Source organism: Hemibagrus wyckioides, linkage group LG08 (assembly GCF_019097595.1).
Source record: "Hemibagrus wyckioides isolate EC202008001 linkage group LG08, SWU_Hwy_1.0, whole genome shotgun sequence".
In the NCBI taxonomy this organism is placed as follows: domain Eukaryota; kingdom Metazoa; phylum Chordata; class Actinopteri; order Siluriformes; family Bagridae; genus Hemibagrus; species Hemibagrus wyckioides.
In genome coordinates, this window is record NC_080717.1 from 10,615,237 (window position 1) to 10,634,700 (window position 19,464).

The 19,464-nt window shown below is 39.7% G+C and overlaps 2 protein-coding genes across 6 annotated transcripts in view; both read left to right on the forward strand.

Annotated features, from left to right (window-relative positions):
* Positions 1-7,602, forward strand: part of pls3 (plastin 3 (T isoform)) — a 29,526-nt gene extending 21,924 nt beyond the window's left edge. For all 5 annotated transcript variants that reach the window (XM_058396615.1, XM_058396618.1, XM_058396619.1 and 2 more), the window contains exons 9-16: positions 777-872; positions 3,259-3,454; positions 4,061-4,139; positions 4,296-4,413; positions 5,134-5,267; positions 5,521-5,644; positions 5,737-5,861; positions 6,390-7,602. In XM_058396615.1, the coding sequence (XP_058252598.1) occupies positions 777-872; positions 3,259-3,454; positions 4,061-4,139; positions 4,296-4,413; positions 5,134-5,267; positions 5,521-5,644; positions 5,737-5,861; positions 6,390-6,522 (1,005 nt within the window). In that variant the 3' untranslated portion in view covers positions 6,523-7,602. The remainder of the gene's footprint in view (positions 1-776; positions 873-3,258; positions 3,455-4,060; positions 4,140-4,295; positions 4,414-5,133; positions 5,268-5,520; positions 5,645-5,736; positions 5,862-6,389) is intronic.
* A 1,921-nt stretch (positions 7,603-9,523) lies between these two features.
* Positions 9,524-18,302, forward strand: cnga2a (cyclic nucleotide gated channel subunit alpha 2a). The gene is made up of 7 exons (XM_058397802.1): positions 9,524-9,814; positions 12,687-12,794; positions 12,925-13,035; positions 13,249-13,419; positions 14,951-15,058; positions 15,326-15,432; positions 15,903-18,302. Exons 2-7 carry the CDS (start codon positions 12,688-12,690, stop codon positions 17,321-17,323), a joined length of 2,025 nt encoding a protein of 674 aa, XP_058253785.1. The 5' UTR covers positions 9,524-9,814; position 12,687; the 3' UTR covers positions 17,324-18,302.
* The last annotated feature ends 1,162 nt before the right edge of the window (positions 18,303-19,464 follow it).

Below are 19,464 nucleotides of genomic sequence, written 5' to 3' on the forward strand. Positions count from 1 at the left end.
GTGTGTTGTGAGTTAGCAGTGAGAGTTATAGACCAATTTCAGGATTAGCCTGTTATGGGGTCAATGGGGTCAATAAGGTCAAGCAGCATGATGTCTGGCACTCTCACACTTTGCTTCTTTATCTACCACTACCTTTCTTCTTTATTCATCCATCTACTCCTTCCCTCTCAATACATCAGCCAACTAAGGTTAAATGTTTGTTGTGTATCACTCCCTCCTGTGCTGGTTTCAGGTACGACATCAAACAGAGGAGAATGTTTCTCATTTAGAAAATTAAATATTAAGTTTCAGAAAAATGACCAACCCCACTGATTATAGTTTGATGTCTTATGACTCTATACACTTACCTTCATGATAGTAAATGCAAATGTATTAATATTACTGGTAGGTTGTTTACCACACCATAGCCAGCACTAGCTCTTATTTCTTATCTTGCCTGCTGAATAATGGACCAGTGTTGTTGTGTCTGGAATTCTCTCTTATCCTTTATCTATCTTTCCCTGTGCCTCAGCTCTCAGACTTCTCAAACGCTGTGAAGGTACTTTTTTCCAAATGCACAGCCAACTGTTATTCACTTTGGCATGACTTTTTTTTTACTTTTGGCGCATTACGTTCTAAAATACTTCTGAACTTTCTTAGGACATTCCAGCATGCTCCTTCTTTGCTACTTTTTGTTTATTGAACAGAACAGTTTGGTATATTTTGTAAAATGTAATATTGTGTCTGTGTGAAAAGTCAAGTGAAATAATTTTACTTAATTTGTTTCGACCTTGTAGGACTCCAGGGCTTATTTCCACCTCCTGAACCAAATTGCACCCAAAGGCACTAAAGAGGGTGAGGAACGCATTGACATCAGCATGGCAGGATTCAGTGTAAGTCACGCTTTACAATATGCCTTGAATATGTCTCTGTGTTATCTATTTGCATAAGCAACATGGGACAGAACCAGATGTAAAACTGTTTGTCTTTGAATTCCTTTATGCTTTGTAGGGGTTGTAATGGATTTTCCACAAATACCTTGGCTTATCTCTTTGTTTTTTTGCCTGATGATTCAGTTTTTTGCAGATGTGAATCCGAATACCTTAAGGCTTTGAAAGTGATCTATTTATCAGGGCAAGAACCTGCACCATGTTCTTATCGTTATTAAAGAATTTTTATGTTTGTTTCAAACACTGTTCCAGGGCATTGACGCATGTCAGAGGAGATCCTGTAAGGCCCTAGTAGACACTCAGGCCATCTGAGAGGAGCACAGCTTGAAGTCGAGTGTTAAGCCTTAGCTCAGCAGGAAGCAGAGTGTGTGGGGGTGTGTGTTTGTGGCAGTGTCGTTTAGGTCGGGAGAGGTTTAACGATTTAATGGATGCTTAAGTCTGTGCAGTGACTGGAAATGCACAGATTCTATTCACACGAATTTGCGTTGCAGAAATGACTGCGCTTGATGAGCTTCCTTATTGTCCTCATCACAGTGTTCCACTCCTGCAAAAGAACACTTCTGATGCCTGGAAATACTTTTTGAGGCAAAGTTAATTCTCCTGACAGAGGAAAAAGAAGCCAAACATGCTCCGTTTGGATAACTGTGGTTTTCATGCCATGTGAAATAGTGGAGGAACCACTGAATTAAAAACATGAACATAGTTCTGTGCAGGCCAGCTCTCCTCATGTCCTCCACATTTCCATGAAAATATTTTCCATCCATATTGTTCGAGACCGAATGTTTCAGGGAAACTGACTCAACGCTATATATTTTATTGCATGTCTGTCCGCTGAAAAAGGCTGACACAATCAGAACATCTGTTAATGCTGCTGTGGCCAAACTCGCCGTCTCATGAGAAGCCCTTATGTGCATGTTTTGTCCATGTGGTCTCAAACCTGCTTGAGTACATTGTTGCATAGCTGGCCAGATATTTCAAGCATGCTCACTCTTTATCACTTTTACTGAATGGCAGGAAATTCCATAGTAATTTGTTACATTCACCTGATGGCAAACTGTGCAAGTTTGTATCCACCATTCTGAGACCTTTGCACCATCTTTACATTTTTTTAAGCCTCATACAAGCTAGTCAGTGTTTTGTTTTGTTTTTTTTATCCGTTATTGTTCAGGAACAAATCTTGAAAGGTTTAAACAAGAACAGAATCCAACAGAACATATTTACAGACCCCGAAATGCATGATCATTCAGAAATGGATATTTTCTCACTCAGGACACAATGGTTTTATATCTGCTGTCTTTAAACAGTCCTTCATGTCTGGCACTAAATCACATTCTACATTTAATCTTTACAGAGTGCAGTTTATTATCTTTATAACTAGCAAGGCAACTGAACATGTAAACAACGAGCCTTTTTGTGTTGGCTATCTCACTGATATACATGCACACAGTGGGACAGCTTTGTGTCTTCTGTACAAACTATTAGGGAAAACAAAAAGTGCAGGAGATGTAAGACTAATGCGATATAAATCGTGACCAGCATTGTGGATAATCAAAAATTCAGAAATATTTACCACTCAGAACTATTTTTTTCCCCCAAATGCTGTATATCTTGTATATTAGGTGATTCAGATGTTCACAATTCCATGTGAATGTACTTAACACCCTCGTGGTGCCAAAAGAAGCCAGTGAGGAACCGGTGGTGGCTAGACAGCACTAGGGAGTAAAAGAAGCCTTTTCACACCAAAATTAAGGCGCCGTTGTTCTCCAGGCTCTTTCAGGGTCAAACTGTGATCAACATGACCCAGAGACAAGGCCACTTCCTCACACCAGCTTTTTGTTTGTGTCTGCTGTGAATGCTCCCTTTTCAATGCCTGTGCTTCCGTTTCATGTTGCACACACTGTTATCTAAAGCTGATTACATCATGCTGGCCTGCTTTCCCTCGACAAAGACCAGATTTGGTCATATATATTTTACATCAGCTTCTTATATAGCAGTTCTTGTTATTGTGATAGCATAAAGAATTTTTTCATTCCAAGAGACAAATGTTAGCGACGCTACTGTTCTAAGAACAATACTGCTTATTATTTTGTTATGAATTATGTCTTTGGGTTTTATGTGCTGTTTATAGCTTTTTTGCTCTCTCGAACTGGCTTTAACTTTGACTGACATCAGAGTTGGATCAGTATTTTATGCTAGTAATTTGTAGCCCTGACAAAGCCTTGAACAGAAGAATGTTTATTCAAGGCTTTGGCAATTGTACATAACTAAATGACCGGAGAAACGTTTAGTAATTAATTACAGGAATCATTTTGTCATTTTGCTGTTTCAGGAGAAAGACGACTTGAAAAGAGCAGAGGCTATGCTGCAGCAGGCTGAGAGACTTGGCTGCAGACAGTTTGTCACACCCGCCGACGTGGTGTCTGGAAACCCCAAACTGAACCTGGCGTTTGTGGCCAACCTCTTTAACAAGTATCCAGCACTGACCAAACCTGAGAACCAGGACATCGACTGGGGCTTGCTGGAGGGTGAGAAAAGAGGCAAACACAGACCACCCCCTTAATAACCCCCCAACTGCTGCCTGAGCCATGAAAATACCATGCTATTGCAGTTTCATGGCTATTTTCCAAATCAAGCACCATCTAGTACTTTTATTTGGCAGTTTATGTCCATTTATTATGGAATAGAGCTCTAAAAATAGACATTTCTTCATCCTCTTGAAATAATATTAAGTTCAGTTATGAAGGGTGTGTTAAAGGCGTCAGAGAATGTGACTTTTACTTTGGATGGGAAAATGTCTAAATACCAAGATCATTTCCTGAAGTGTGCTATTATGCTGAAGAGACTATTGGGCCATCTAGTGGTTAAACAGCTGATCTTATTCTTCTATCCTATACTTCTTAGAACTGGCATGTAGTACTGTTAAATGAGGTTATTTTTTAATTAAGCAAGGCCAGACATTTTACTATGGAGTTGAATCAGCTGTCTTTTGGCACACACACCTCACCAAACTGAGCTAGACTGTACTGGAGCTGTGCAACCTCACTCTATAAACTCTCAGAGCTGAAGCTTGCAAGATGGAGCTGAACCTGTACAGAAAGCAGTAACTTAGCTGTGTTTTCTTGTCAATACAGATGAAACCAGAGAGGAGAGAACTTTCCGAAACTGGATGAACTCGCTGGGTGTGAAACCTCATGTCAACCACCTTTACGGGTAAATCTTTGTTCCTTGATGTGAAAAATTATCCCAATCACTTCTCTGGATAGGAGCTTCATTAGTAATTTAATTGTGGTGGTTAATTTGATGTATTTTGATACATACTTCAGTGTTGCTTATAATAATGTGGGGCCTGGATTTTTTTTTTCACAGTGATCTCCAAGATGCCCTGGTCATTCTGCAGCTCTATGAGAGGATCAAGGTTCACGTTGACTGGAACAATAAAGTCAACAGTCCCCCTTACCCAAAGATTGGGTCCAACATGAAGAAGGTACCCATTTCTTTTTCCTGATGTCCACTAGGTTTGTTACAGTGTCACTGATTCATGATTTGTCAAGCAGTTTCTTTTTTATTTTCCAATTATTGAACATTTCTAATGGCCTGTAAATATTAACAAAAAATTGTTATTACTCTTGCTGATAAATACTTTTCTATTTGGGTGTTGATGTCGTTCCCCGATAAATAACATGTTGCATACAAGAGGTTTTGTTCCTCTTATACCAAAGCAATTTGACCGTAATTTATTAATGAAAGACGCACCATACTTATTAACCATTTATAGTTACTTTTAAAGAAGTGGAATATCTGTGAAACAAGTTAGTTCCTGTTATGTCATAAATCAGCAGCAGTTAATAGCAAATTCCCTCACCAGTGTCTACTGGTTCATTTTCATGATGTTAATAAGACAAAAAAATGCAAGTGACATAATAATGAGAGAACAGAATGTCTTCTATAGTAAAGGTAAAACTTTCCATTGGAGGGAAAGCTATTGATGTCACAAAGCACTGGAGACGGTTTATTAATAGGTTTAGATTATGTAGAAACAATTAGAAGCTATTAGAACAAGCAGATTAATATAGTGTTTGAATTTCAGTCAGCACAGCTGTCAAGATCATCTGACCAATCTGAGTCAAGAATTCAGTGCTATAATGAAAGCCCAAATAAATAAGTGTTAAAATGTATGCGCTTGTGTGTGTGTATATGACTGCAGCTGGAGAACTGCAACTATGCTGTGGATCTGGGGAAAACCGCAGCAAAATTTTCACTGGTGGGAATTGGAGGCCAAGATCTAAATGATGGGAACCCCACCCTGACCCTGGCTCTGGTCTGGCAGTTGATGAGGAGGTGGAGTTTACTTTAGTGTACTTTGTTATTGAACACAGGATTCAAGTGTAAAAACTAATAGTCCTTTATTCTGAAATTACCTGAATCATTGTCATACATTTAAAGGATTCTTTCAAATCTGCTCAAACTGATGTAGGCAACATAAACATCACTTTAACAATAAAATGTTCTTTCACCCTTTAAACATTCTGCTTAGGGTAGATTTGCATGCTGCCTTTCTTCTTGTGCTCAATTTGTTATCTTTCTGTTGTAGGTATACCCTGAACGTCCTCGAGGACCTGGGAGAAGGTGAGAAGGTGAACGATGACATCATTGTCAACTGGGTTAATAAAACTTTGGCAGCGGCGGGAAAAAAGACAAAAATTTCAAGCTTTAAGGTATGTATTGAGCCAACTGTAGCTTCTCCTATCTGATTGTACCTACTCTAGTCTTGTCATGTACTCTAAGCAACACTGTTATGGGTTTACAGGACAAAGAGATCAGCTCCAGCTTGCCAGTGTTGGACCTTATAGATGCCATCCAGCCAGGCTGCATCAACTACGAGCTAGTAAAAACTGGTGGGCTGTCGGAGGCCGACAAGCTGGACAACGCTAAGTAAGTCATTACAGAGAATAACAGCAGAGTCAATTTCTTTCTCTTGAAATCTGTTTCAAATCGAGGTATGCACACCAAGTATGCAACATTTGTTACTACAGAGGAGCGAGGTTGAAACAATTATGCAACAAGACTAGAAATTATTACTGGGAGTACATTTCGTTGTCTTATGAATCTAAGAATGTAAGGTTAAATGTGTGTGATTGAAGTTTATGCTTGTGGCTGGTGCATGCGAGTCAAGAGCCGCTGCTGGGTCCTTGAGCTCAGATATGGACTCAGAATGTTGCCTTTGCATTTGATAAACTGTCTGCCAGATAAATGGAAAGACCACAGTGTCCTCCAGAGTTCAGTATCTCTGTAAAATGTATATAATATGACAATGATGTCGGTGGAAGGCCCAGACTAATCCCTGGAGCAGCTGAATTGAGATGAAATGCAGACGCATAGAAAGAAATATTATATATTTAATGTTTATATACACCAAGACATCAGCAGCTGAAATCTAATCTTAACTTCTCCTCTTTGCAGATATGCTGTATCCATGGCCAGAAAGATCGGCGCACGCGTCTACGCACTACCTGATGACCTGGTGGAGGTTAAACCCAAAATGGTCATGACCGTGTTTGCTTGCCTGATGGGTCGAGGAATGAAGAGGGCGTAAAAAAAAAAAAGTAAATAAATAAAATAAAAAAAATGTAAGGTCTCTGCGTCCAATCAAAAGTCGACGTCTGACCCACAAGCCATTTGCTGGATGAAAGGCTTCAGGTTGAATAATTTAGCCAATAACAATCAGGAAACAAGAAACTCAATTAGCAACAGATGTTAGAGAATTATGTTTAAGTTTGGCAGGACTGGGGTTATATTTTTAAATGGCAATGGGAGATTTAGCTAAAGATGGGTGGGGTTTTTTTTTTGTTTTTTTTCCTTGACCAGATTTAAGGTTCCAACAGATCTGCTACTGGTACATGCCTTTCTACCTTAACGATGCAAGATGACCAAAACATACCCGCGATGGAACCTAAGCCATGTTGGACTGTGCCATGTGTATTTTATTTGCATTTTTGATTATGGAGGAATGTATGCGAGTGACTGGTGTCATTTTAAAATGTTCATCTTGAATCTGACTGCTTTAAGAACTTTGTGTGTGAACATGGAAACAAGGCCTTACTCCTGTGCAGTATTGCCTATATGCAGTACATAATCCTGTGGCCTCTTTAGAAGACATCGGAGGAGATGCTTATTTTCCTAGCGTTTTATACATAAGTAGAGTTTATGGTAAAGCAGTTACAAACTACATAAACATCCTTTGCAGGCAGAAGCTTAACACATTCCATAGTTATGATCTCATTTTACTGTGTCTTATGTACATGTATACGCAAGTGTGCTTTTTACATAGAAAAAAAAGGAACGATCCAAACAAAGGTTAACTATGCATGAACAATTTTTTTTTTAATTTGTTATTTAAAGCAATACAATCCTGGGAATTTAAAAGAAACTTTAAAAAAATGAACGGACGCTGTTAAGACTTAAAAAGAAAAAAACCGGGAAGATGAAATGGTAAACGAGATTCAGTATGAAACTTGTCTTTGTGGCTTTGCTAAATGTTAATGTGGGGAGATAAAACTGGAACTGCCTGGATTTATTGGAGCATGTTGACTGGATATATGAATAAGACCAAAACATTGTAAACATTTCTTGCAACTTGACCATCTGCATACTGAAAATAAACCAGTTCATAACATTTTGTTTTTTTCTTTATCTGTTTCTTCTTATCTCAAGATTTCTTTGTGCAGCAAATTGGTTAGGAGTGTGAGTTTGAGTTCACTGAATAATTCAAGATGGGAGCATTAATGAAGGCAGAACCTCACTGACCTTGCGATGGGGAGGAGACGTGTGAGGATTTGACAAAACATTGCGTTTGGAGTAGGTTAAAAGTCTGTGCTTTTCTGTGCTGTGTTTTAGTCGACAGCACAATCTGCTTTCCTCCTTTGGCTCACTTTTCATCCAGAGACTGAAAGTCCCACCTTGTGTGCTTTTCTGTCCCTTTATTTCCCCTTTTTTCCAACAAATGAATGGTAGAAAACTGGCTTTATGATCTGATCTTGCTTGTCACTTTTGATTCTTATTCTCTTTCTCCTTTAGCACATTTAAAGTTGAATATGTGCTGTATGCAGTACACTGATCAGCCATAACATTATGACCACCTGCGTAATATTGTGTTGGTCCATTTGAGGCATGGACTCCACTAGATCCCTGAAGGTGTGCTGTGGTATCTGGCACCAAGATGTTAGCAGCAGATCCTTTCAGTCCTGTAAGTTGCAAGGTGGAGCCTCCATAGATCAGACTTGTTTGTAGCAGCACATCCCACAGATGCTGGACTGGATTGAGATCTGGGAAATTTGGAGGCCAAGTCAACACCTCAAACTCGTTGTGCTCCTCAAACCATTCCTGAATCATTTTTGTGGCATTGTTTAGCATTATCTTGCTGAAAGAGGCCACAGCCATCAGGAAATACCGTTTCCATGAAAGGGTGTACATGGTCTGTGACGATGCTTAGGTAGGTGGTACGTGTCAAAGTAACATCCACATGGATCGCAGGACCCAAGGATTCCCAGCAGAACATGGACACTGCCTCTGCCGGCTTGCCTTCTTCCCATAGTGCCATGTGAGAAAGCAGAAATCACAAACTCCTCTGTCTTTAATCTCCTGTGGTGGAAAACGTATTGACTGTTATAACGCAATAATAGTGGAGAAGGGATTTCCTCCATAGATGTTAAATAAAATAAATAAATAATAAATCTCTTTACCCAAAGCTTCACAATATATACATTTCTATGGGTTTTCTTTGTTCAATAACAGCACTGTTTAGAGTAGGTGAAGTGTGTGCCCTGAGAAATGCCTGAGAATTAGCTGTTACTATAGAAACGGTTTATTTAATGTAATGATTTGCATTAAATCCAGCTCTAGTGTCCGAGAATTAATGACCTTCTGACCAATCAGATTCAGTAGCACTCTGGAAAATACTCTCTAATAACCATAACATTTATGGTTGCAATTCTCCATCCTTTTTCTTTATCATTGAAAGGATTTCGAAAGATTCACCATGGAGAACATTTGTGCTGATGTTATTCTCTTTCCGTCCTGCTACTTGAGAACGCTCTCATCACCCTCATCATGGCTCGATGAGCTGAGGATAAGAGTTCGTGTCGCATCGATCAATAGGGACAGATGACTGTTTATAATCCTTTGTGATCACAATAGGAATTGAGAGACTGTCCTGTATGATTAGAAACTGTCTGAAATGAAAAGATGGTTTATAGATCCTGCCGAGAGTGTACGTAATCGTCTCACCGAAGCAATCAAGTGTCACACAGGCGCTCTTTTGGAAAAGCGCCACTCCTGTGCAATCAGCACACTTCAAAGGGACGAGAGCCTGGCTGAATTACAATGAGCTCCGTCCTACAAAAGGGCCGCCGTCCCTTTGGCATGGCACACTTGGAAACCTTTTGCTCGCCGACTGTGATCCTTCTCGGTGATCATGAGGAGATGAAGTAAATCAGACGGAGCTGGATTTGGCCTGTTTCTGACATTTTGCGCTTTTTATACAGGAGGGTCTGAGATGGGATTGGGGGATGGAGAGGGGGGGGGTGTGTGATATCTGAAGTGCAGTATGGTAATGACTCTCATCTCATCCCTCCTTTTCTCCATGCCACCTATCCACTCTAGTCTATACCGTTCTTCTGTCTTCTTCTGTCCTGGTTTAATTTACAGGTTATTCAGGCAGATCGCGGTGAGAAATGCAAAAGATAAAGCATCATCTTGACAGAGAAAACACTTGCAGTGTGATCGATTCTGCGATGTACGGATTACTTGAAGGTTTCTGGGCTGGAGGAAGTTTTGATTTAATTGTTTAATGTCTGATCAGCGAACCTTGTGACAGACCATAAAGACAGGTGAGTCACTGAATCAATCCCCAAGTCTGTGCTCGAAATTAAGTCTATAAATAAGTTCATTTATTACTCAATAACATAAAACAGACCAGTGATGTTGAAACGTTTTAAAATTGTTATAATAGTAAAAATCACAACCTAGTATCATCCATCCATCCATCCATCCATCCATCCATCCATCCATGGCAGCAATAAACAGCCAAAGTTTTATTGTGCTCATTTAAATAATGCGCCTGAAACAGGAACTGTTATATAACATAAGTAGGAATCTGCACTGTGGAGTGTTTGTTTTGCTGTTAATAGGGTTCCTTTCCGTAAAGTGTAAAGAACTTCTCATAGACACTTGCATGTGTTAAGTGATGAATATGGAACCCAACGGTCCAAGGCTGTGTTTATACCACCAGTTACGATGCACATTGATGCTCTGCATTTCGAGCGGATCTAAGGTGATAATGGTAATAAGGGGTGGAGTCGCATCCTAGTGCACTAAGCAGGGGACACATGGGACCAGGTGCCAACCCATCACACAATCCAGTAAATTTAGAGTATCACACATGGTACATGATTTTGGACTGGCAGAGGAGGAAACCACTGAATCATGGGAAGAACATGCACACACACAGGGTGGAGGCAGGAATCACACCCCCGACCTTGGAGCTGTGAGGTGTGCCGCCCATTGGATCCACATTATTAAAATCATTTCCAAAATGAAAATATCTTCTAATAAAAACTTCTTACACAGATTGACCCAGTCAGTGGGGTAGTTACACTGCTTCACATCCTGGGTGTTACAGTCTAACACACTCAATGACTCGAGATTTAAATGAAAATTAGCTGAACACTTGGATCAAAGGTGTTGAATTAGAAAAAAACATGAACTGGAAACCACAAGAAAAGTACTCCAGCATAAGGACCCATCTGAGTTTCTCGTAGACTTCGTGGTCAGAGGTTTGACATACTGTGTGTGTGGATTGTGCATGTTCTCCCCATGCTTCAGGGATGTTCAGGTTTGCTCCAAACATGTGTTATAGGCTTATTAGCATCTCTGATTTGTCCATGGCGTGTGAATGGGTCTTTGTGCGTGTTTTTTGCCCTGTGACGAGTCGGCACCTCGTCCAGGGTGACCTCTGCTTTTTGTCCCGAATCTCCTGGGATAGACTCCAGGCTAGAAAAGAAAATAGATAGGCTTCTAAAACAGCCTCTTGATTTCTGCATTTTCTTAAATGATACTATGCCATCGATAGTTCATAATGAAATTTGCCTTTATTGCCTCTATTTTTCTGCTACTGAAGAATTAGAAAATCATTGTTTCTTTTTTTTTGGGGGTGGGGGGGGTTGAAGTTAGTGGTTTTCTTTATACATAACATACCAGTACAAAAATCCAACAATACATAAGTAAATGTACTGTGTCCAAAATAAAATACATAAAAGAAATAAATAAATAAAAATAAATAAATAAATAATTAAATTAAATTAAATTAAATTAAGTGAATAACCAAAGATATTTGTATTATATTTTTAAATATTTCCAGAAATTATTGCTGCCTTCATATGATGTTGCAAGTCCCCCTCTGGGATTTGTGCAAAAGCCTCTATTGGCTGAAAAGGGGAAGTAAATTGTCGTTCTTTTAATACCCTATTAAATCTAAATCCTTACTCTCCCAGTGCCTAGCGAGTTTCAAATGCTACTTTATAGAGCTCTACATTAGGTAACGCTAAACCTCCTCTATCTCTAGGCAAATATAATTTATTAACCCCAGTCCTGGGTCTTTAACTTTCCTAAAAAAAATTCTTAACCATAGCATTATATTGTTATAATTATGTTATGTTATGTTATGTTATATGTTATATATTGTTATTGTTATTGTTGTATCTGAGGAGGCATAGTAACTGTGACCATTCCTGATACGTAATTAAACTGTGGCACTACCACCATCAATATTATATTAATCTTTCCCCATAAAGTTAACGTAAGCTTTGTCCAATTTAGCCTGCATTTTCTGTAACAAAGGTTCCATAGTCAAATACAATAGCCTCTGACTTATGCCAGGTGATTTTATATCCTGAAAATTTTGAATAAGATTCAAGAAGTACATATTAAGAAGTACTGCTTTGGAACATACTGGGTCTTTAACTAAAAGCAATATATCATCAGCATATAACAGTGATTTGTGTTTTCTTCCCCCTGCAAATACACCTTCAATTCTTAAGTCTTCTCTAATCATTGAGACAAGCGGTTCTAAAGCTAATATAAAAAGTAGTGGACTGAGAGGGCAGCCCTGACTAGTAGACCTAGATAAATTAAAGAAAGATGAGGTTATTATTGCTGCTTTAGGATTGGAGTAAAAAACCTGAACCAAAACCATATTTCTCTAAGACTGCAAACAGAAACCCCCATCCTACCCTATCAAAGGCTTTTTCAGCATCGAGTGATATTGCAGCCATGGGGTCTAGATTAGAATCCACATAATATGCAATACCCTCCTTATATTGCCAGTCGAGGATCTATTTTTTAATAAAGCCCACCTGATCTTTATATATGATTTTAGGTATAATACCTTCTAACCGTGAGGCTAGTAATTTTGTTAACACTTTGCAGTCCACATTCACGGTAATTAGCAGGATCTATCGTATCTCTTCCTGGTTTTGGTATGAGAGTGAAAATCATTGTTTCTATACTGAACTCGCTACCTGGGAGGTAAATAAACAAGAAAAACTTTAATCCTTCCAAAATTGTCAAGGCCCAGACTTTAGTGTCGTATACCTAGTTACAGCCAAGATCACAAATACTTTATACTCATGATTTTGAAACCACATAAATAAATAGTATTTCTTCCTAACATTCCTGACATTAAGCTGTGTAGTTCTGTTCCAGCATGACAGGACAAGTGCTCGAGGAGAGTGCAGATTTAAAAGCCCACAGGCTCTCGGTGAAGACCTCCATGGAAGACGATTCAGAGAGAGCAGACAGCACGCTGAGTCGGTGAGAATCACGCTGATTTACAAATAGGTGACTGAGGGGTTGCTCTCAAGGTTATAGCCCAAATCTGACTGTTTTCTACTGTCGAATAATACACAGTGTATACTGACTACAGCTTGTGTGTGTGTTAAAGCGGCCATTCTATATGTGATGACACGTCCTCAGAGTTACAGAGGATGGCCACACTGGAGCCACGTGGACCAAACTCTCAGAACTCCTTCCGTGGACGAGGAGCTCTGTCGAGGTGAGAGCCCTGCTCAGTTAGCATGATATCAGTGTAGCAGAGAAAGATTAGTATGTTTAATTCTTGCCTAGTTTCTGATTGGTTAGCTTGGTTCATTTAAAAGAAACCCATGCAAATCTACGTGTGAACAGTTTAATGTCAGCTTATGACAATATGAACCATAAAAAATATACACAGAGCAATATGTTAAAGTGTAACGCTGTTATTCTCCAGGTTGGTGAGCATGGTAGTGACGCTCCGAGAATGGGCTCATAAGAGTCTTCAGGAAGAGGAAGAAAGGCCAGATTCGTTTCTGGAGCGTTTCCGGGGGCCTGAACTTCGCATCACGCACAGCCGCATCAGCAGCAATCATCCTGATCCGCAAGACACCAGCGTCAAAACCAAGTGAGAAACACAGCTAGGCATCTCACTTCCTATCAGGCAAATAAAATAAAAATACACTGTACAGATGATATAATGCAAATAAAATATAAACACTATATGCACACAAGTAAACCCTCGCCTGTCACTTTAATAGGAACACCTGTAATGTTCAGGTAAAATCATGTAGAGCTTCAGTTAATGTTTATATCCAACATCAGAATGGAGAAAAATGTGATCTTGGTCTGAATATAAATGCAGTGAGTAACGTAATGAGGTAAATACTCAAAATTTTGTAGCTTTAAAACGGAAATAGATGCATACATAATGCAAAAAGACAAAGGCTAAACTGCATTTGAGGTCTAGTGCAAAATTTTGATTGATGTCTGAATTCTCATATTCACTTCAGTGTACACTGTATAACGTAACCTATCATGTAGAGCTGCGACTAATTATTATTTTTGATAAGCGATTGAATCTGTTGTTGGATTTTTATTTATTTACTTAATAATTTAATTTACATATATTTATTACTATATTTCAATCCACTACTACTATAGAATTCTTAACCCTGTACACTGATCAGGCATAACATTATGATCACTGAGAGGTGAAGTGTATAACACTGATTATCTCCTCATCATGGCACCTGTTAGTGGGGGGGATATATTAGGCAGCAAGTGAACATTTTGTCCTCAAAGTTGGTGTGTTAGAAGCAGGAAAAATGGGCAAATTGTGATGGCTAGACGACCGGATCAGAGCATCTCCAAAACTGCAGCTCTTGTGGGGTGTTCCCGGTCTGCAGTGGTCAGTATCTATCAGAAGTATCCTTTAAGTATCTGCTGCTAACATCTTGATACCAGATACCACAGCACACCTTCAGGGATCTAGTGGAGTCCATACTTCATCAGGGCAGGTCTGTTTTGGCAGCAAAAAAGGGGACCAGCACGATATTAGGCAGGTGGTCATAATGTTATGTTATGCCTGATTGGTGTATACAACCCATGCACACTACTTCCATGTACAAAGTCACATAACACATAGCAGTTGGCTTAATAGTTAGCATGTTTGTCTGGCACCTCCAGGGTTTTTGGGTTTCATTCCTGCCTCCACCCTGAGTTCATTGAATTCGCATGTTCTCCCCATGCCTCAGGGATTTTCCTCCAGGTACTCTGGTCTGTAATGGATTGGCATCCCATCCCCAAATTTGTGCCCCGAGATAGACTCCAGGCTCCTCTCAGCCCTGTGTATGGGGGATGGAGAGGAATGGGATATTGTTTACCATCATATTGTCTTCATTGACATGAATAATACAATTAAATTACAGAATTCTGGAAGACAATGGAAAACTAATGAGTAATTCATTTTGCCAGTAGATAATAGTGTTTGTTTTTAAGCTTTATACATCTGGCAGTATAGCAATAGGCTCCTGTGGACACATGCTAGTGTTTTCCTGCGCTTATCGATTTTTGTAATCGACTACTGTGCGAGACCTTTGAGGAGAAAAAGGGGGAATGGGGAAACATTGAGTGGCATTTTGGGAATTCGTCAACAGGAAGAAGTCAGACGTGTTCATTCTTGCACCAGCAGATGACATGTACTACAACTGGCTGTTTGTCATCGCCGCAGCTGTACTCTACAACTGGTGCCTCCTGGTGGCGAGGTAAAGTGCCCCAGCCATACTCTTTGTTTCTTATGAAAGCTGCATTAATGATATGAGATTCATTTCCTGACATGTCTGTAAAGCCTTCCAGACCAGCTGTTTCCTTCATGAAAAAGCATCCGGCTTTAATATTGCAGATCTAATGAAGCCTGATTTAGACTCTTATTTTAATGATGATTTATGGAAATGACTGCAAATGTGCTGAGGGCACGGGGGCATTTCCCTCCCAAGGGGCTGACGTTTTAGCTATTGATATTTTAAACACAGGGCCTGCTTTGATGAACTTCAAACCACGAACTACATTCTGTGGCTGGTTTTGGATTACCTCTCTGATCTGGTCTACATACTGGACACCTGTGTGAGGCTCAGAACAGGTCAGAAGCTTTGGTCAGCAATCAGATGTCTGTTAATATTGCATCAGTATACAATGAACTAACAAACAGAGGTGGGATGTTATGGGAAAATAATCATAATTGTGGTAGTGTGAGGCCTGAAGATGATTCTTTTCCAATGATAGCACACCCTGAAGTGTTTTATTCCTCTTATACCACAGCTAGTTGCCGATTTTTACAACACGTCAAAGAAGCATTTCAAATTTATAGATACATCTGCTATACAACTGCCTGTGTAAGTTCTTACTATAGAAACGGTACTTACAATTAATCGACCACATTAATATGAGCTACTGGAAATACTGTCTAAGCTCTAATATAAAAAAAACAAAAACAATCATGACCAATCAGAATTAAGCATTTGACTTGAAAGTGGTATAAGTTGAAACTTCAAGTAACAGCTTTATCTCTTTTATCTCTCCTCACTTACATGGATGACTGCCACACTGCAGGTTTCCTGGAACAGGGTCTTCTAGTGAAGGACCTCAAAAAGTTAAGACAGAGCTACATCAACACTCTCCAGTTTAAGCTAGACCTATTGTCCATCCTGCCCACAGATCTGGCCTACATTGCTACAGGTATCCATGTGCCTGAGCTACGCTTCAATCGCCTGATGCGCTTTTCTCGCATGTTTGAGTTCTTTGACCGCACTGAGACTCGCACCAGCTACCCAAACACGTTTCGCATCAGCAACTTGGTGCTCTACATCTTGGTCATCATCCACTGGAATGCCTGCATCTACTTCGCCATCTCCAAGTCTCTCGGCTTCGGGTCGGACCAATGGGTCTACCCCAACATTTCGCATCCGGAGTTTGGCACCCTGACCAGAAGTTACATTTACTGCCTCTACTGGTCCACACTGACACTCACCACCATTGGTGAAATGCCCGCACCGGAACGTGATGAGGAATATATCTTTGTGATCTTTGACTTCCTAGTAGGCGTCCTTATCTTTGCTACCATTGTAGGCAACGTGGGAGCCATGATATCCAACATGAATGCCACACGTGCCGAGTTCCAAGCCCGCATCGACGCCATCAAGCATTACATGAAGTTCCGCAAGGTTAGCAAAGAACTGGAGGCCCGGGTCATTAAATGGTTTGATTATCTTTGGACCAACAAGAAGACGATCGATGAGCAAGAAGTGCTTAAAAACCTTCCCAACAAACTGCGGGCTGAGATCGCGATCAATGTGCATTTGGAAACCCTCAAGAAGGTGCGCATCTTTCAGGACTGTGAAGCAGGGCTGTTAGTGGAGCTTGTCCTAAAGCTGCGTCCACAGGTCTTTAGCCCCGGTGACTACATTTGTCGTAAGGGTGACATTGGGAAAGAGATGTACATCATCAAGGAAGGCCGGTTAGCAGTGGTCGCTGATGATGGGGTGACTCAGTATGCACTTTTGACATCTGGTAGCTGCTTTGGTGAGATTAGCATTCTCAATATCAAGGGAAGCAAAATGGGGAACCGCCGAACAGCCAACATCCGCAGCATCGGCTACTCGGACCTCTTCTGTCTCTCCAAGGACGACTTAATGGAAGCTGTAATGGAATACCCGGACGCCAAAAAGGTGCTGGAGGAGAGGGGCCGGGAGATCCTCCGGAAGGAAGGCCTGCTTGAGGAGCTGGGACTTGGGGGCCTTACAGGTGAACAAATGGAGGAAAAAGTGGAGCAGCTCGAGGCCTCACTGGACACCCTGCAGACCCGTTTTGCTCGGCTGCTGGGGGAGTACACAACCACTCAGCAGAGACTCAAACAGAGGCTCACCGCCCTGGAGTGCAGGCTGCAGCACTCGGGCAGTGGCTATCTCTCTGACGGCAACGAGAGCATTACTGATGGTGACGGTACTCACAGTGAGGTGAACATTCAGCTGTGAACACAACTGTTTCCCAGTGAGGTGGGAAAAATGAAGCCATAGTGAAAACAAAGAAAGATTGTATGATATGTTAGTAATAGCATTCACTTTAGTTCAAATATTTAGTGTTTTTTTATACACCGATCAGCCATAACATTATGACCACCTGCCTAGTATTGTTTTGGTTCCCCCTTTTGCTTCCAAAACAGTCCTGACCCATCATGCACTGTGTATTCTGACACCTTTCTATAAGAACCAGCATTAACTTCTTCAGCAATTTGAGCAACAATAGCTCGTCTGTTGGATCAGACAACATTAGCCAGCCTTTGCTCCCCACATGCATCAATGAGCCTTGGCCATCCATGACCCTGTCACTGATTCGCCACTGTTCCTTCCTTGGACCACTTTTGATAGATACTGACCACTGCAGACTGGGAACACCCCACAAGAGCTGCAGTTTTGGAGATGCTCTGATCCAGTGGTCTAGCCATCACAATTTGGCCCTTGTCAAACTCGCTCAAATCCTTACGCTTGCCCATTTTTCCTGCTTCTAACACATCAGCTGGTGTATATTACAGGTTTTGGGGGTAGAATTCTTCAGTGAATTGTTTTAGCTACAGTTTATTATTATTTTGGTTTAAATCCTTCTGTAGGCTGCATAAACAACACAACATAAATGACTCATCACTTTTATAGGAATCATTATCATAAGAATTAACAGTTTACAGTTATCCTAAACAAGTGAACAAAACAATGTAGCTTTCAAAGCAAACAGCTTTTACTACAGTGAAGCTCAGGCGACTTGCCATGACAGATAAACAATACTTTATCATCATTATCGTAATTTTTCTGTGTTTTCAATGTGCAAGCTGCCTATCTAATATTTAAATGTATTTCTCTTATTAGCATCATTTATTCTTAAATATGAGCTTATAAATATATTCTAAAACATATTTCCTTGTTTATTATTATTATTATTATTATTATTATTATTATTATTATTATTATTGATGTGCGGTATATTTGTTTGCTATCTATAAAATGGTCCTTTGGAGCATCATATAGACTGTTGTACTATTTGAAATTATGTGTGAGATATCTCTTGTACTGATTTTATTTTCCTTAATATTTATATTTTATACAATATTCTCTGATTGTCAATTTTCAAGTCTGTGTGTAAAATGAACGCTGTAAAGGTGAAGTATAACATGGTCAAAACAAACATTTGTGCACATTGTTGATGCATCGTTCAAGAATGAGTCGGTTCACTGAGTCGACTCTTCTAGGGGAGTTTCTTTTGCCGTGCAATTGCATCGAAACGCTTCCATGTAAACCATCCCCACGGTTCATTAATGTGAATGGTGAGTGGTGTGTCTGAATAATCGGTTGTCATAATGTTGTCATGTTTATTTACTGGAGAAATAATCAGGATAAATGGAAACGCATCATCTTAAAGCAGTGTCACTACTCGAAGCACGATTTGTACTGCGCATGCGCGGAAATGCGTCTACATCTTATAATATTCTACTAATAATATTTTATTTATTTATTTATTTATTTATAATTATTTATATATATATAATATAATGTTTTCAAATCGTGTTTTCGGTACGGAACTTTTATTATTATCATTATCATCATCATCATCATTACTATTATTATTATTATTATTATTATTATTATTATTCCTTGGAAACAGAATACAGAATAGTGCACAACAACTAAACAAGTAAACATAATATCAGAACACAGCAACTGAAAAAAAAAGAGGAAAAGAATAAAAAAGAAAAGGAAACAGTCATAAGAAAATAGCAACCAAACAAGGATACAAGGGGGGATTGTCAGATCCAATTCAAAACAGAAGAAAGAGAATTACAAATCATCGAAAGCAGGGAAAAGATCACAAACAGGCTTTTTTGTTCTGTGACAGCAAAAAGAGGTCTGGAGTATTTCGATTTGTGAAGGTGGAATTTTGCCAATAACAGAAGTAGGTTCATTGTGATAGGCTCCAGCAGATCCCCTAATTAGGAATAAAGCGGGTATAGAAAACGAATGGATGGGTTCATTATGAAGAATTGATGTTTTCAACATGACTGTAATCAGTAAATCCCAACACAACGTCCTTCCAAAGTAAAACACTGTTTTTGTTTTTTGTTTTTGTT

Excerpts from the sequence above, each read along its gene's own strand:
- cnga2a (XM_058397802.1), top strand. The coding sequence starts at position 12,688 with ATGACAGGACAAGTGCTCGAGGAGAGTGCAGATTTAAAAGCCCACAGG. Across the intron at positions 15,059-15,325 it reads TGGTGCCTCCTGGTGGCGAG|GGCCTGCTTTGATGAACTTC; the intron begins GTAAAGTGCCCC and ends TTTTAAACACAG. Across the intron at positions 15,433-15,902 it reads CTGTGTGAGGCTCAGAACAG|GTTTCCTGGAACAGGGTCTT; the intron begins GTCAGAAGCTTT and ends GCCACACTGCAG.